This window comes from Alosa alosa, chromosome 13 (genome assembly GCF_017589495.1).
Source record: "Alosa alosa isolate M-15738 ecotype Scorff River chromosome 13, AALO_Geno_1.1, whole genome shotgun sequence".
NCBI lineage: Eukaryota > Metazoa > Chordata > Actinopteri > Clupeiformes > Clupeidae > Alosa > Alosa alosa.
In genome coordinates, this window is record NC_063201.1 from 15,792,988 (window position 1) to 15,807,667 (window position 14,680).

Sequence of the window (14,680 nt, forward strand, 5' to 3'; positions counted from 1 at the left end):
AATCGTGGTACTGTCAACAGTGGTGGGCAAGCTACTTGGAAAATGTAGTGAGCTAAGCTACCTCTACATTAAATTAAGCTTAACTACACAAAAACTTCCTCAAGACAAAATGTAGCAAGCTAAGCTACATACATTAGTAGTTTACTACATCAGAAGCTACTTTGTCATTTACAAAAAAATAACCTAACCAACATACTGTATCTGTCATAACAGTTACTTTGATTTACACATGTGGGTACAATTACCCAGGGAAGAAGGGCTAATAAAACATGGTGGGTGAGTTTGGTGTGGCCAAACTTGACTGACCTGCATGGAGACCTCACTCAACCCCATGTTGAGGGATGAACTAACTGAGATTGCAAGCTAGGCTTTCGCCACCAGCATCACTGACCCTGACCTCACAAATGCTCTTAAATTAACGTTGTCCAAAGAGCAACTCAAGGTTAAGGAAATAAGTCTTTGGGCTTTATTGTGTCATCCCTGACTATTTATGTATTTTAATGTATGACACAGACTACTGTTTCATATCTTATATATAAGTGGTCAAATAAAATCAATCAAGGCCAATGTCAGCCGGGTATTGAACCCACAGCTTTTCAGGTTACTTACTGCATGCTAGCTCAGCTCCTTAGCAGCCACCACATCTTCAGGATGACATGGGCAAAAAAAATCCCACACACTCACGAAAATCTTGTGGCAAGCCTTCCCAGAAGAGGAAGCTGTCATAGCCATCCTGTCCTAGCTTTAGAACAGTCCTAGTGTAGTCCTAGCATTATAAAACATCCAGCAGTTGTAATGGCTAGGTGTCCCAATACTTCCAGTGTTTCTCCACCAAACATTCTTTGCTTTTAATTTACAACAGTTTGTGTATGGTCTTACAAGAAGAGAGAAGCATATTAATGTGTTCACTATTTTATTGTCATCAAAATAGTGGCAGCCCATAGGGCATATGAAAATAAATAACACACATAAATAGAAAAAAACTTATACATGGCTGCATGTTTAGATGTGTGCAAACATGAATGTTAAGAAAAACATTTCTAATTTTCTCAGTTGGAAAAGAGTTCTCAATTCTCAAATAAAGAATTATTTTTAAATAAATAACACATTCAGTTATCATTTTACACAACAATGAAAGTATACAAGTTTGATACAAAGAATGGAAAAATATTGCATGGCAATTACATTAAATAAGGTGAACATATGCATTCTGTCTGGTACTTTTCAAATAAAAGTGGTAATTCAACTATTTGAGCAAAACCGCTGAGCAAAGACCTGAATCTGCACTTGTTATGGAATGGTATATGGTTCTACATAAGATGGCTTAGAAACCCAGGAGGATAGGTTCTTGATTGAGATGGACCACACTTGCAGTACAGTAGCATCTACTTAAGGATATCCCTTGATGTTACACCAGACAGAGTACCACAAAATGCTGAAAGCCTAATTTTCCTACATCTCATCTAATTTTCCTGCATTTCATTATTCATTTTCATTTCATTCTCTATTTAGTTATCCTTTGTTCTCAATTCTTTCCAACAATGCTGCCGATCCACTCTTCGGTCCTTCAGGAGTCGTCTGACTTCACTTTGCGTTTAGCAGGCTTTCTTCTCAATGCCATTTCTGGAGTTTGCACAAATGCCAAAGAAGCCACTTCATTGAGCCAACCGTTCAACAGAACTGAACCTGAACACCATCATCCATCTGAGAAAAGCACAAAATCAAAAAAGAGAGAAATTGTTGAGTGTGAGTTAACTGAAAAGAAAGACTGACACACAATTTTCCCTTCATCAATCCAACTCTATAGCCCCTGTATAAGATGACCCTTAACCCTACCTCAGTATACGCAGGGGGAGGTCGCATGAAGATGGGGGCGTCATCTTCGTCATAGTCTTCCAGGAGCGGGGTGAGGGGGCTGTCCACCCTCAGATCCTGAGGGATCTCACTGTAGCTTGGGGGAGATGAGGGAATGCCAGTGGAGAGCCAGTTGCTTGACTGGGCGCTCTGCTGGCTGGACATGCTGCTGGAGCGGCTGCCAAAGCCATAGGGAAGGGTCCCAACGACCATGGGCAGCTCCAGCGTCAGCTTGTCACTGCCAGGGATGTGGATATAGAGCTGAAGAATGAAAAAAAAAACAAGCAAAAGTTAATTATATTATATTATTATATATATTATACTATATTCTACTGTACTACATACTGTTTGTTGTGCAGTTTTGTGAAAATGAAAGTGAACTTCATGCCCTGTGGTAGGTTCTTAGTGCATCACTCACCATCAGGGAGTAGTCCACATGGATGATGTTGCAGCCCAAGATGGTGGGCTTGATTTTGGGAACACGAAGCCGCTTCCCCTGCCACATGTCACACATGCCAGATATTATATGGTTGCCTCGGACAGAGCACAGTTTCTCCTTGATAAGTTTGGTTTTGCCGTTCGCCAGGTAGATATGTCTGGCAATGATAGCCGCTTTGGGGACGACGATGCGCGAGCAGGTGTTCTCAAACTTGGCATTGATGCAGATGTCTTCTCCCTCGCAGTAACCTTTACGGTCGATCTTGCCTTGGATGGAGACACTGCCGTCAGGAATGAACATGCATGTCACCTTCTTCTCCTTCATTCCAGCAACAGGAGACTGCAAAGCAAGGCCATAAAATAACGTTCAACTGATGCTGTCATGGATTTCATTGCAATGCCTGCCAGTTTAATATTACAATTATCTTCAAAATGATCTCCTATCACCAGGAGTACTTAGATTTGGATGTTGACTTGTTTTCGTGACTTACCTTTAAGTCTGGGGTGTTAACATCAAGGGGCTCTACAACTTCAAAATACTTCTTGCACTCTGCAGCAGACTGAGAAGGCCTCTCCATCACAGCCTTCACATAATAGTGAACATGGCCAAACTTCCCATCATAGGATGACACCAGCTGCCTGAAATAAGCAATTGAATACAATACTGAAACTGCCATGACTTTAACTATGATTAAAGCCTAAGCCATTTTGTTCATTCAACACATCAAGAGGGGGAGCTTTTAGGCTACCTACCCTTGCTGGGGGAGTTCAAATCCAAACATATACTCGTATCTGTTTCCAGGCCTGAAAGTGACACACCCATCTGTATCTGAAAGAGTAAAATAAATAAATATCAGACTGAATTTATATTGCATACATTTATTTTCTTTGCTCTGTGTGACCCGCGCAATCATGTTTCGTCGGTAGGCTAGTAGTGTTTTGGTTAACTTTACCTGTCTGTTCATGGTCCAGGTGAACGACGTCCTCATATTTCAAGTAGTCAATTGCATCGTGACACCTCCGTTTCCCTTTCAGATATTCCACTTTTGCGTTGCCAATTCCAAAAACTCTCATTGCTGACACTTTCATCACCTCCGAGACCTCCACTATGATCCGACCGGCCACCTTGTCTCCGCTATAATAAACAGTCTTGCTCGGGTCATTGAACAATACCTCGAAGGTCTTCGGCTTCTTGGACAAGACAACCATGTCTGTGATGAAAAGCGTAGGCTATAATGTGAGTATGTAATTAAATACTAGTAAATTAGGCTCTACACTGTAAGCCTAAATAAACCTACTGTATTGCAGAAATTGTGTAATTTGGTTTTATAGTTAAGAGTATTTAAATTCGCCTCCCTACAACTGTCTAACTGTGGATGTAGTAGTAATAATGGGTAGTGGCAAGTTCATTATATACCCACCCATGGTACCATTTTGGCGTGTAGTGAGGCCATAGCTCTGCGTCTTGTCAACATGTGCATACCTCATGCACGAAATTAACTACCTCGTGGACAGTGGTCCGATTGGTCAAACACAGCGTTGACTATGCCAGTATCCAATGAAAGTGTGGGTACAACGCGTGCACAACTCGTGGATGACAGTAGCCTACTGAGCTGGGACATGTCTTTGAGCTGAGGAGCGAGCCCCAGTACATGGCTAACCTATCAGGGCTTAGATGTCGCTGTTGACTTAGAGACCAGCAATGTGGCTATGTGTCTACCCCTCAACTTCCCCCTGGATATTAAAGTCAGCAGTTCAAATTATTTTTGTTTTTATGCACCACCTGATTGTTGCCATTTCTTTTTTCTTTTTAGATCATTCGTTTGATCTGAAGACAGTATGTTCAGAAGATATTTTATATTCTAAAGAGAGAAGTCGCACCCTACATAGTTTAGTTAATTTCCATATCTAATAGGCTATAGGCTACAAATGCACAATGTGCCAACAGGGACAAGCAGCCTATTCTATGCATTGCATTATGCAAGACACTATCCCAGAACTCCACAGTGTCACATCATGATGTAGTAGGCTAGCCATCTGTTAGACTGGCTTGCTAAAAGTGGACCATGTTGTTTGCAGTAGTGATACATCGTACCTGGACATGAAAGAAATGTCCACAGAGTAGATCCAGACATGCTTGCACCTGCAATCAATGCTGTACAGAAAAGGACAAAACTGAATCAGTCACTAAATAAAGCACAAATGAAACTGGGCATTTGATCCATAGATAACATGAAAGGGAGCCTACTGCAGTCAGCAATAGATTTATATTTCAAACTGAAGTGTGGAAAAATATCTAAACAATAATGCCTTAAATTATTGTGCCTCAATAACCTTAGGCCTACTTTCTGTCCGTGACGGCTTACTCTAATGCCATCTACTGGGAGACTGGGTGTCATCCAAATGGACCCATATATGTCTGTTCTCATTGCAATGGATCACTGATAACATTATTTATTGTTAAAATTGTTTTGCATTATAATATTACAGATAGCAATGATTTATGTGATAAGTCACAGAAATCACATGATGTATCATAAACCAATCAATCAACCTATTAAAAGAGCAAACAAGTAAGTTGTTCAAGTGTTCGAATTCCATCATCATCCTGAAATATTATTTTTGACTCACCAGGCACTTTGATCATTTGTTGTAGGCTAAATAGGAGGATGAAATCTCAGACAGGTTCATCCCTAAAGCCACATCTGGGTGGACAGTATGATCAGACTCATTGTGATGCAACAATGTAGTCAATGAAGAAGCTCTTTACATGTACACTTGTTAGCAAACTGCAATAGAATGTGAAATAGAACTTCAATGTGCTTTTAAACAAAACCAAACGATAATAACAAATAAAAAAAAATAGAAGCCAATCTTGATAAAGCTTACTCATCAAAATAAAGAATAATTAGTAAGCACAATTTGTTTTTTATCGACTAAATCAAAATCACAATATTAACTAATGCAATTATCTAATGGCAAAGGCTGCAATTAATTGTGCAGCTTGCAACTCTGCCCAAATGGTTAATGTTGTCAGATCTATGATTTTATATTCATGTCATTCATCAATAATTGAGAGACAGAGAAGCTCACTTAACACCTAATGTTCCTCAAATCATGCAGCCCTGCTCCTCAATAGGCTAGAACACGCCACCTTCTGCCCAGAATAGGTGTTGCCTCAAAGCAGTGTCCAAGACCACCCACCTACCATTCAGCCACCTGGCTGCTCCCGTTTAGTTGAGTAAGCGCAGTTTTTTTTTGAGTAAACACAAATCATCACTAACATGGTTTGGTTTAATAGCCTAATTATGTTCATGAGATGTACAGTTGTGGCTAAAACTTTTGACAGTGGCACATATTTTGGGTCTCACAAACTTTGCTGCTTCAGTTTGTGTGGTGCCGATGTACATTGTTTCTAGATTATTGTGCAGAGTGATCCGATGCGTATTAGTAATTCATTGGAAATAGCTTCTTTAGCATTAAAAGTTAACTTTATCACAAAAACCTAATCGTATCATCAGCATAGGGTAAATGAATGAATACAGGTCAGTTAGAATAACTCTAGCTTTCTGACTCAATTAAATGAGCAGACTGATGGCTATAAATGGAGGGAATAAGTGCTCAAAATCATGTGTTTTCTTGTGTTAGGAATGGTTACCCCTCAAATGCAGCTGAAATGCTTATACTTGTTCTTCAGTATACATGAAACAAGAAAAGAATAATCCAAAAATACTGAAGGAGCAAAGTTTGTGAACCACAAAATGTATGTCATTGCTAAAACCTTTGGCCACAACTGTGCAGTATGTCAACACCTATTGTCTTTGATGAGGCTAATAATTTAAAACCGTCAGTCTACCTATAGCACCAATAGATGGGCGGCTGGTCTCTTTGGAAACTCCACATGGGTGGCCCTTGGCGAGTCCCCAACAACAGCTGCCACTCAGTCCAGTGACAACTCAACAACAGATGGCTTTATTATTGACAGAGGAAAAGGCACGCAAAATTCATTCATACAAAGTAGGTACGTTGCCTCCCTCAACAGATCTATATGTCAGTGTATTTTAATTACTCTAAATTGATTTTGAATATGGTCCTTTGATGTGATTTAGGCTGATACTTAAGGTGGCATAACCATCCAAACTGCTTTCACAAATAACAGGCAATAAAGAATCAATATTTTTGCAATGGTTTTTTACTTTTTGAGATTGTTAATTGAATTATAAATACAATTCAATGTCTTACTTGTGCAAGATATCATTGTTTTGAGTGGGAATAAATCAAATGCACTTAGACTACATTGTGTTTTGATTATTTCAGCATTTGAAGAAATCACACAGATTTACTCTACAGCAATCAGCAATAGCCTACTGCCATTTAAGTGTCCCAATAGTCCAATGGTAGAAGATCATTCAGAGAACACTTAATATGTATGTCTGGGATAGATGTGTTTATTTTTATTATCTTACAACACAAAACAATATACTACACGTACAGATGTTGTGTAAATAGTGATTAACATCTTATGTAACAATGTTACAGTAATCCTGTGTGAATATATTAGAAAGTGTCTTTTAGTCCAAAGATTTCTGCCCAATAAATATAAAGCTATTTTCATTTCACCTGCATTATAATTGTCATCTCTCCCACTGTCATGGGGATGGGTTAGTAATCAGTATACCTTAAACACAAACAACATATTAGACAAGCAACACATATACTTTCAGGAGATACAGTTCCAGACTGTGTCATATTCTTTTACATCATTTTACGCATGTAAAGTTTTCATCATGACAGTGACACACTTTCCAACTGACTTTGTACAGACTTTAAAAATAGCAATAACTTATGGTTTTGTAAAATGTGCCTTTCTCCGTGACACACTATGTTCATATTCTTTAGTCAATATATTCACATATACAAGTAGTTTAAATTAATGGCATGAAAGTTTAACTAAAATAAATCTATAAATACTAAAGCTTATTTTATATTAGGTGCAAAATATGGCTCCCTGAACCCATGCAGTGGATGTAAGAAGCAGCACAGGGGAAATATTCAGTTACTTACCTAATAATTTGAACAAAGCGCTACCAGCCCCCAGACACTGGGATGATAATATAATCTATGTTTGGCTTGTAATATACTCTTACCCTTTCTTTTCAGTAGGGAGTACTAGAAATGTGTTACGCCACAAATTACAAGAAAATGTAACCTACAAATTAATAATAGAAATTAACAGCAACAGCGATTAAATATACAATAGCACAGTGTTCCCTAATAAATTAGTCATTTTGAGAGAAAGAACTAATAAGTTATAGATTATTTTATAAGTTAAATGGGTTCTTTGGCTTTTATGTCCACCATGTCAACAGGTCCAAATGCCACCATCATACACTTTGCTCTAAAAGAAATGAGAGAGTGACATCTGTGAGAGACACTATCAGAAGCGTGAGTAGAGCACATGACAGGTGACTGCTTGTTGCCGCAGCCGTTAACAGATGCACTCTCCCTGTGTCCGCAATCATGCCACGTGCGTCCTGCAGCGCGGCGACAGCCGAGGAGCTGAAGTTGACATCCCCCGTGGTCAGCAAGTCGAACAGGCAAGCCTGGAAGTACATGTCCTTGGCGGGCAGCAAAGATGCGCAGTGCGTGTAGGCATCCGTGCCGGGCTGTGGCGGCGGGTGCTCCAGCCGCTGGGAGGCCGGGCAGCCCCACTTGCACAGCTGCAGGTCCTGCTCAGGGCTGAAGGCGTCCACGATGGCGCGGGGTGCGCGCACCGAGAGGCTCAGTGAGCGCCCGCTCTGCCGCACCACCAGCGTCGTGCCGATGTGCGTGGCGTTGATCTGCGCGTGCCGCCCGGGGCCGGTGCTCACCTGCAGGCTGTGGTGCCCACGCCGCTCACCACTGGTGATGGAGCCGTCGAGAAAGGCTGGGGGCACGTTGTCCAGCTCAGCGCGATAGTTCTGCTGCTCGATGCACTCACGCCAATTCTTAAAGATGATAGTTATCTGAGCATTGGGATAAAGAGGGACAACAACGGAGGAAAAAAATTCAAATGCACTTCAGTCTCAGTTCATGTTTTTCTAGTGTCATTAAATACATATCAGTGAAGTTATATACCGGTACATAGTAATTTTCTTTTTACAAGTCATTTTCTTACAAAAAAGTGATTTTACAAGAATGCAAGGTCTGAATAAGGGCTCCCCCTACCACTTTGGGTTGCATATTTTACCACCGTCTCTTTGGTATTTTAGCTGGCTCTGCCATAATGAACATCTAAATAATGAAGCCATCTTATAGCTAGCCGGCATGGTGGGCTTGAGTCTTGGTGTATGTCCAGAGAATTTTAGCATTTTAGCATTTTGTGTTTCTCGCTTCTCATGGGACTTCCGGATTCAGACACCGCTGGGACACTAGTGCAGATCTTGCAAGGCTGGTTTTTAGGAGATGGTAGAGGAGCTAGGAGAGCCGCCATTCTCGCCACAACATGTAACTTAACCATCACAATGGTTTTCTAAACTGTGTTATTAAGTTGAAAATCTTGCATAGTTCCCCTTTAACACAAAAGCTGGACCAATCAGTCAAACATGTCAAAAAATACCCCACTTGTCCCCTACCTTAGTGAGAGCTGTGGCAGACACCTCTCCCGGCAGGACTTCACTGGTTGCCTGCACGTACAGGTAGTCATTATCAATGAGAGGCCAGGCTCCCTGCACAGCGCATGTTTGGAACTCATCATGGAAGGTGCGCACGTGTGGGTCCCCGAACACGCCACAGTGGAGGTACTCAGGGGCCTTCCCCTCGCGCTGCAGGTAGCTTTTCTCATAGAAACAGGCGTCCCTGGAGATGGGGACCTGAGTTGGGCGCCGCGGCCGAGCAGTTGGGCCCGTTTTGGGGCAGCTATGTTGCATGAGAAGGTCCTCGATGCCCTGGACGGCTGAGTGGAACGCCAGGTCCCCCCTGCAGGCGCGAGCAGTCCGGCGGGTGCAGTGAGAATAGGAGCGCAAGGCGCTGCAGTAACCAGCGTTCCCACCCTCCCTGCCAGCTCCACCACCAAGGTCCAAGGTGGCAGCCACAAACTCCGAGTTACACTTCAGTATTTTGCACTGTGCCCATACTGCAGTCAAGGAAGATAAGGAGAACAACAACACAGAGTGCATGTTGATTAATAAAACCACATACATTTCATATTTACAGATTAGGCTTCGGTTAACTGAAATGTAATAACAGATAACCTAAGTTGGAGATTATATATGGAATAGCAGATAAGCAAACAATAATAACTGTGTTAACAGTTATGTACTACATACACAACTTACCTTGTACGCAACACAGATGAGACAGCAGCAAGACTACATAAATACTGTGCTTCCATGGGAGCCCAGTGTAGCTACTGCAGTCCTGTGTGCCCATTCCCGTCCATGCAGACACAGCCTCACTGGGCTGCCAGTGATAACCACACAGGATCCAAACACTTTAAATACAAGAAAAGACATCTTAGAAATTAGCTTTTTACAGAGACAAATGCATAGCTGTATAGCAGCCTTGATTGATCATAATAGTTTACCATAGTGACCAACATGATGTAGTCATGTAATGCACATTGTAGAAGTTTAAAAATAGGGCTTTGTGTGTACAGTGGTGGTATCTATTGATGGATAAAAGGCAAATGCTACGAATACCAGGCACATATTATTTGAAAGATGCAGTTGGCCAGTTCCTTTCTATGCAAACAGTATGGCATAATGAACAACCACAACACAACAATCCATACTGTAAACCTCTAATCACCATCCAGAACTTTCACCTGTGGCTGCTTGTAGTATTTAATAATGTCAGATTATACCACTGGTATTGTTCTTAGGGTACATTTAAAGTTTAGGTATTTTTGGGGACTGTAATCGTCCCTCTAGAGTTGCAATATATTTATATTTTACTCTGCTGTTGTAAATAGTAAACCTCTCGTGACGTATCCCCCCTGTACACAATGAAAATGCTTTTGTTGTGGAGTTGAAGGATTAACAACAGGCAAAAACTATCTCCAAAGAACTATATCTACTGACAAAGTAATGTTTCACAATTCTCGTGAGATTTGTCGTTGTTTTATATTAACTCGCTATGTATACTGTAGCTATGTTGAGCGATTCACCTATTACAAGCTTGTTCACCATCAAATTGGCTTTGTAAAGGTGAAAATCTGTGTTAAGTTGTACAATTTTGAAGGATGCCCTGCCAACCTTCAGCACCAGATACAGTGTTTCCACTGTCTTTGACATCTACAGCAATCTATATTATGTGGATTCTAACATAGTTCCAGCCCCCTTCTGTACTTCACAATCTTGTTAAACCTGGAGATCAAAAAGAATGACGCTGAAGTGTTTTTTTTATGATTATAGTCAAATAATACAATCAGCATTTGACATAATTATATAAATTTATATATAGTCTGATTTCACTTTTGCCATTGCCAGCAGTAATTATATTTTTGCAGCGGTAATTACATGAAAATAATTTACCGTAGAACGTTGGGAAATCCCATTCAAGTCAAGGGAGCTTTTGTGAAGAGCCGTATAATAAAAATAGTGACATTTGTGTGGCAAGGTGATTGGACATGCAGCATGACTCTTTATGTTTACTCCACACCTGAAGGCTAGTAGAATTCTCAAGGGATGCTGGATCTGCACCAACCATGTTTGTGTGTATGTGTGTATGTGTGTGTGTGTGTGTGTGTGTTGCAATTTGGACTCTTCCTTTGTTGACAGAGCACAGAGCAAACAACGAAAAGTGAACCAGAAGTGACCAAACTAACATAGTTAAAATGAAAGTTCCCATGTTTTTTGGGGTCACTGAATGTCAATCCATTTCAATCACTCAATCATACATGTCATTTTGTATTTAGTGTGCATCGTCTTAGCAGAATGCTGGGTCTAAATCAGACTAAAGAAGCTGTATAGTGATGAGTGACTTTGTCAATAATGTGTACAAGCACCACAATGACAGTCATATAGTCTTGCGCCTAACTCCTAACTCGTGTTGTTTACAACAGATGGCAGTGCCATCACTTCTCTCATGTGGGGTTATTGAAAAAAAGAAACATATAAAGCTGAAGTGCAATTAAACAGTGTGGTCCATTCAGCCAAAACACCAATGTCTGACCTTTCTTCCAGTTTATGGGACCTGTGAGCTCCACTAAACGGGGCAAGTTACTGGAGTTGCAGGGCAGAAATAGAGGAGTCTAAATATACCCTCCATGACCGTCTCCACCCAACCCCTTCCCCAACCATGTGTCCCCAGCTGAAATAGCCTCCACCAAAGGGCTGGGGCAGGAAGGCAGGTGTCGGAAATACAGTGGAAGTTGTAGCATTCACAGATATACACTATCGATGACTTGACACCTCAGGTTTCATTGCAGCATTTCCATCATGGTGTTGTAGAGGTTTGATGCTGTTGCTGGGAGTAGCCCCTGCTGAAAAAGTGTGTGTGTGTGTGTGTGTGTTTGTGTTTCTTCTACTCTCTGTATACCCAGGATTTGGCTCCTTTTGTGGTGCAACCACCATTGTGCTCACCAGTGTGTGTAGTGATTTGGAATGCGGTGCTGATTCTGATTCTGATGCAGCTGCACTTTTTGAGTGCATATAGGCAAAGCCTTCCCCTCACATCTCGCAACTCAGCAGGACTCATTGCTAAAATGCACAGGCAATATAACTCATGTTAAATATACACAATTGTGTCTAACTCACATACGCATATTTGGTGACACACCTTTACAGTTGTGAGGTCCACCACAATCGTACAACCCAAAATGTGATGGATACTTCCAAAGATAAGCATGATGACAAATACACATGAGTTTGGGGGGTTTGGGTGAGGAGAGTGCTTGTAAGTGACCACACCATACTTAAAGCCGTTATGTTGGATCACTGATGTACTCTGTGGACTGACACCACTTAGCAGTTCATTCCTCAAATTCGTACTAATTAAATGTATACATATGGTATAAGAACATAGAATGACTACATGTATTACATGACCAAAGGAATTAAAGACTGCCAACTGAAAATGAAACAGTTTGTAACTTGGCTCTAGCCTATACCAGATACAGTAAACTTTGTGCTATACTGTGACACCCTTGGCACTATCCACCTTATGACAGTGTTTTCAGATCTAACCACAACAGAGCTGATAAGGCAGTGAAACATACCAATGATTAACAAGCTCTATTATAACGACAGAATGAAATAGGTTTGGCACAAAATATTATTTTCATAAGAAAATGGACTATAGGCTACCATTGAATAGGCTACCATAGGCTATATTAAACAATGATCACTGTATTTTAACCACGTAGTCGTGAAATTATCAAGTCATGACAGCACATATGAAAACAGAATACGACCATTAAATCACATAGTCAAATGCTTACCTCTTTTAACGTCGGCTTCCAAAAAGTCCTGGCTGCTCTCAACCGGCATGCTCATACACTCACACTGGATGAGTCAACTGCTCGTTGCCACCCGCTTTTCCTCCCCCCATACCAACTTTAGGATGAGTGAGATTTCTGACAGAGTTCCTCTACGAGAAGCATAAATTACCCGCTGCGAGCACCTGCTGTCTGTGCAACAACTGTCCTCAGAGGTGGAAATACTCTAAAGAGCTGGGGAGCTATTTTAGAACGTCACACGTCTTTCAGTGTGGAATCTGTTGTTGTTTTTCCTAATAGCATGTGTGAATGCATTGATGATACGATAACTCAAATAAATCAATTATGCGCCCACGAATTCAAAATAAAACAAATGTATATTTAAGTCAAAGTAGCCTATAAATGTCATTGGAAGCATGAAAAATTAATGCGAAAAAAGACACTTTTGCTGTTTTGGTGTGTTTAATAAGATAGCCTAATCGACTGCGCAAACGAAACATTTCACATCGGCATAGGCCTACACTTATCCATCTGTGGACAGGTCATCAGTTTGGTGTTACTTTTGGTTGTTTACCGATTAAACGCCTTATCTTTACATCTTTTTGACCACTTCCAGCCTCCGGTTTTCTAACTCTTCATTGGTATGCAGGTTTGGGCTATAGTCTACATTGCTGGGTAGGCCTGCCAACGGATATTCGTCCACCTGCATTCATTCTTTGATCTTTTAAGTTACATTTAGCCTAAGATCAAAGTAGGCTAAGGTTATATTCAAATAGACAAAATGTCAAAAGGGACCTATCAATGTCTGTTTTTTTTTTTTTTTCTTTCTTTCTTTTTGTCGTATATGGACACTTTTGTACCCCAACAGCTGTACAAAGTATAGGGGTAGGTAACCATCTGATTGTCCTTTAAGCGGGCACATGCTTCAGTGAGCTTTGCACAGTGGCTTTTGTTGACTCTGGCAGTGGGGGCGGGGCACGCAACGAAGCACAAACCTCAACAGAGTTGTGAGAGAAAAAATTTAGGAAAGGCGACTGTGCACGTTATGGTAGCATACTTCGTGATACAGATCACACCTGGCACTGTATGGACTCATTTTGAGTTTTTTTTAAATCTCCGAATTTAATCTTTGTAATTCTATAGTCAGCCGTTTTGACCTATTTTAATTTCGACGGATGGTTGCTATCCTGTGAGTCGGGTTTAGAACATAAAGGGAACATAGTAACAGATGTGACTTCAGATTGTAAACTGAAACATGTTGGGTAAGTGATACATTTAAAAATTCTCGGTCCTGTTATCTTTGTCAGGGAACCTGTAGCACTCTTGCTGTAACTTTGTTCGTCCCATTCATTGACCATGCGCGCGCCAAAGTTAATGAATTTAAGTGAATTATGCATTTCGTAGATTAGCGTAGCCAAAATCGCGGACTACTTTTACGTGTTTTATCTCAATTATTTTAAAGCCACACACTTAATAAGTATTCAGACCTGAAAGCATATGCTGCGTTATTTAGCCTAAGTATTTTCACCTGTTAAACGTAGGTTAAGTGTGTAACTTCGCGATTTAGCCTAGTTAAGGAAACAATGTTAGTAGCTATACTTAGTGTGTATGGCTTGCAAACTCGTAAAACAACGGGGACTAACTTATCTATTAGGACTAGAAACCAATACATTTTTCCTCATGGGATACCCCAAGAAACGTGACATGTGCACGTTTTCTTAGGCAAGTTAATCGGAGTGTGTGCGAGGTCCAGTTCTTAAAAAGAATGACCTAGTCCTAATAGCCTTGGCTTCTAACAATATTTTGTTTTAAATAAAGACAGGACATTTTTTTATTGTAGTAGTAAGTAATGTGGACCGTAATGTGGGAGGGTGATTAATTATTTTCATGATCTTATCCAGTCTCCCAGGGTCTGGCAGGTGTGGGATGCGGTGCACTGTTGTACAATCTCCTCCCAATATTGCACTCGTC

General features: G+C 40.8%; 2 protein-coding genes across 2 annotated transcripts; both read right to left on the bottom strand.

Moving 5' to 3' along the window:
* Positions 1–896: 896 nt before the first annotated feature.
* Positions 897–4,971, bottom strand: txnipb (thioredoxin interacting protein b). The gene is made up of 8 exons (XM_048261032.1): positions 4,924–4,971; positions 4,388–4,447; positions 3,246–3,503; positions 3,046–3,121; positions 2,784–2,931; positions 2,273–2,632; positions 1,837–2,115; positions 897–1,704 (listed from the first exon to the last, which is right to left on the bottom strand). The coding sequence occupies exons 1-8, from the start codon at positions 4,937–4,939 to the stop codon at positions 1,672–1,674; spliced, it is 1,230 nt and encodes a 409-aa protein (XP_048116989.1). The 5' UTR covers positions 4,940–4,971; the 3' UTR covers positions 897–1,671.
* A 1,745-nt stretch (positions 4,972–6,716) lies between these two features.
* On the bottom strand, positions 6,717–12,829 carry hjv (hemojuvelin BMP co-receptor). The gene is made up of 4 exons (XM_048260330.1): positions 12,713–12,829; positions 9,609–9,763; positions 8,907–9,406; positions 6,717–8,297 (listed from the first exon to the last, which is right to left on the bottom strand). The coding sequence occupies exons 2-4, from the start codon at positions 9,700–9,702 to the stop codon at positions 7,677–7,679; spliced, it is 1,215 nt and encodes a 404-aa protein (XP_048116287.1). The 5' UTR covers positions 9,703–9,763; positions 12,713–12,829; the 3' UTR covers positions 6,717–7,676.
* Positions 12,830–14,680: the final 1,851 nt, after the last annotated feature.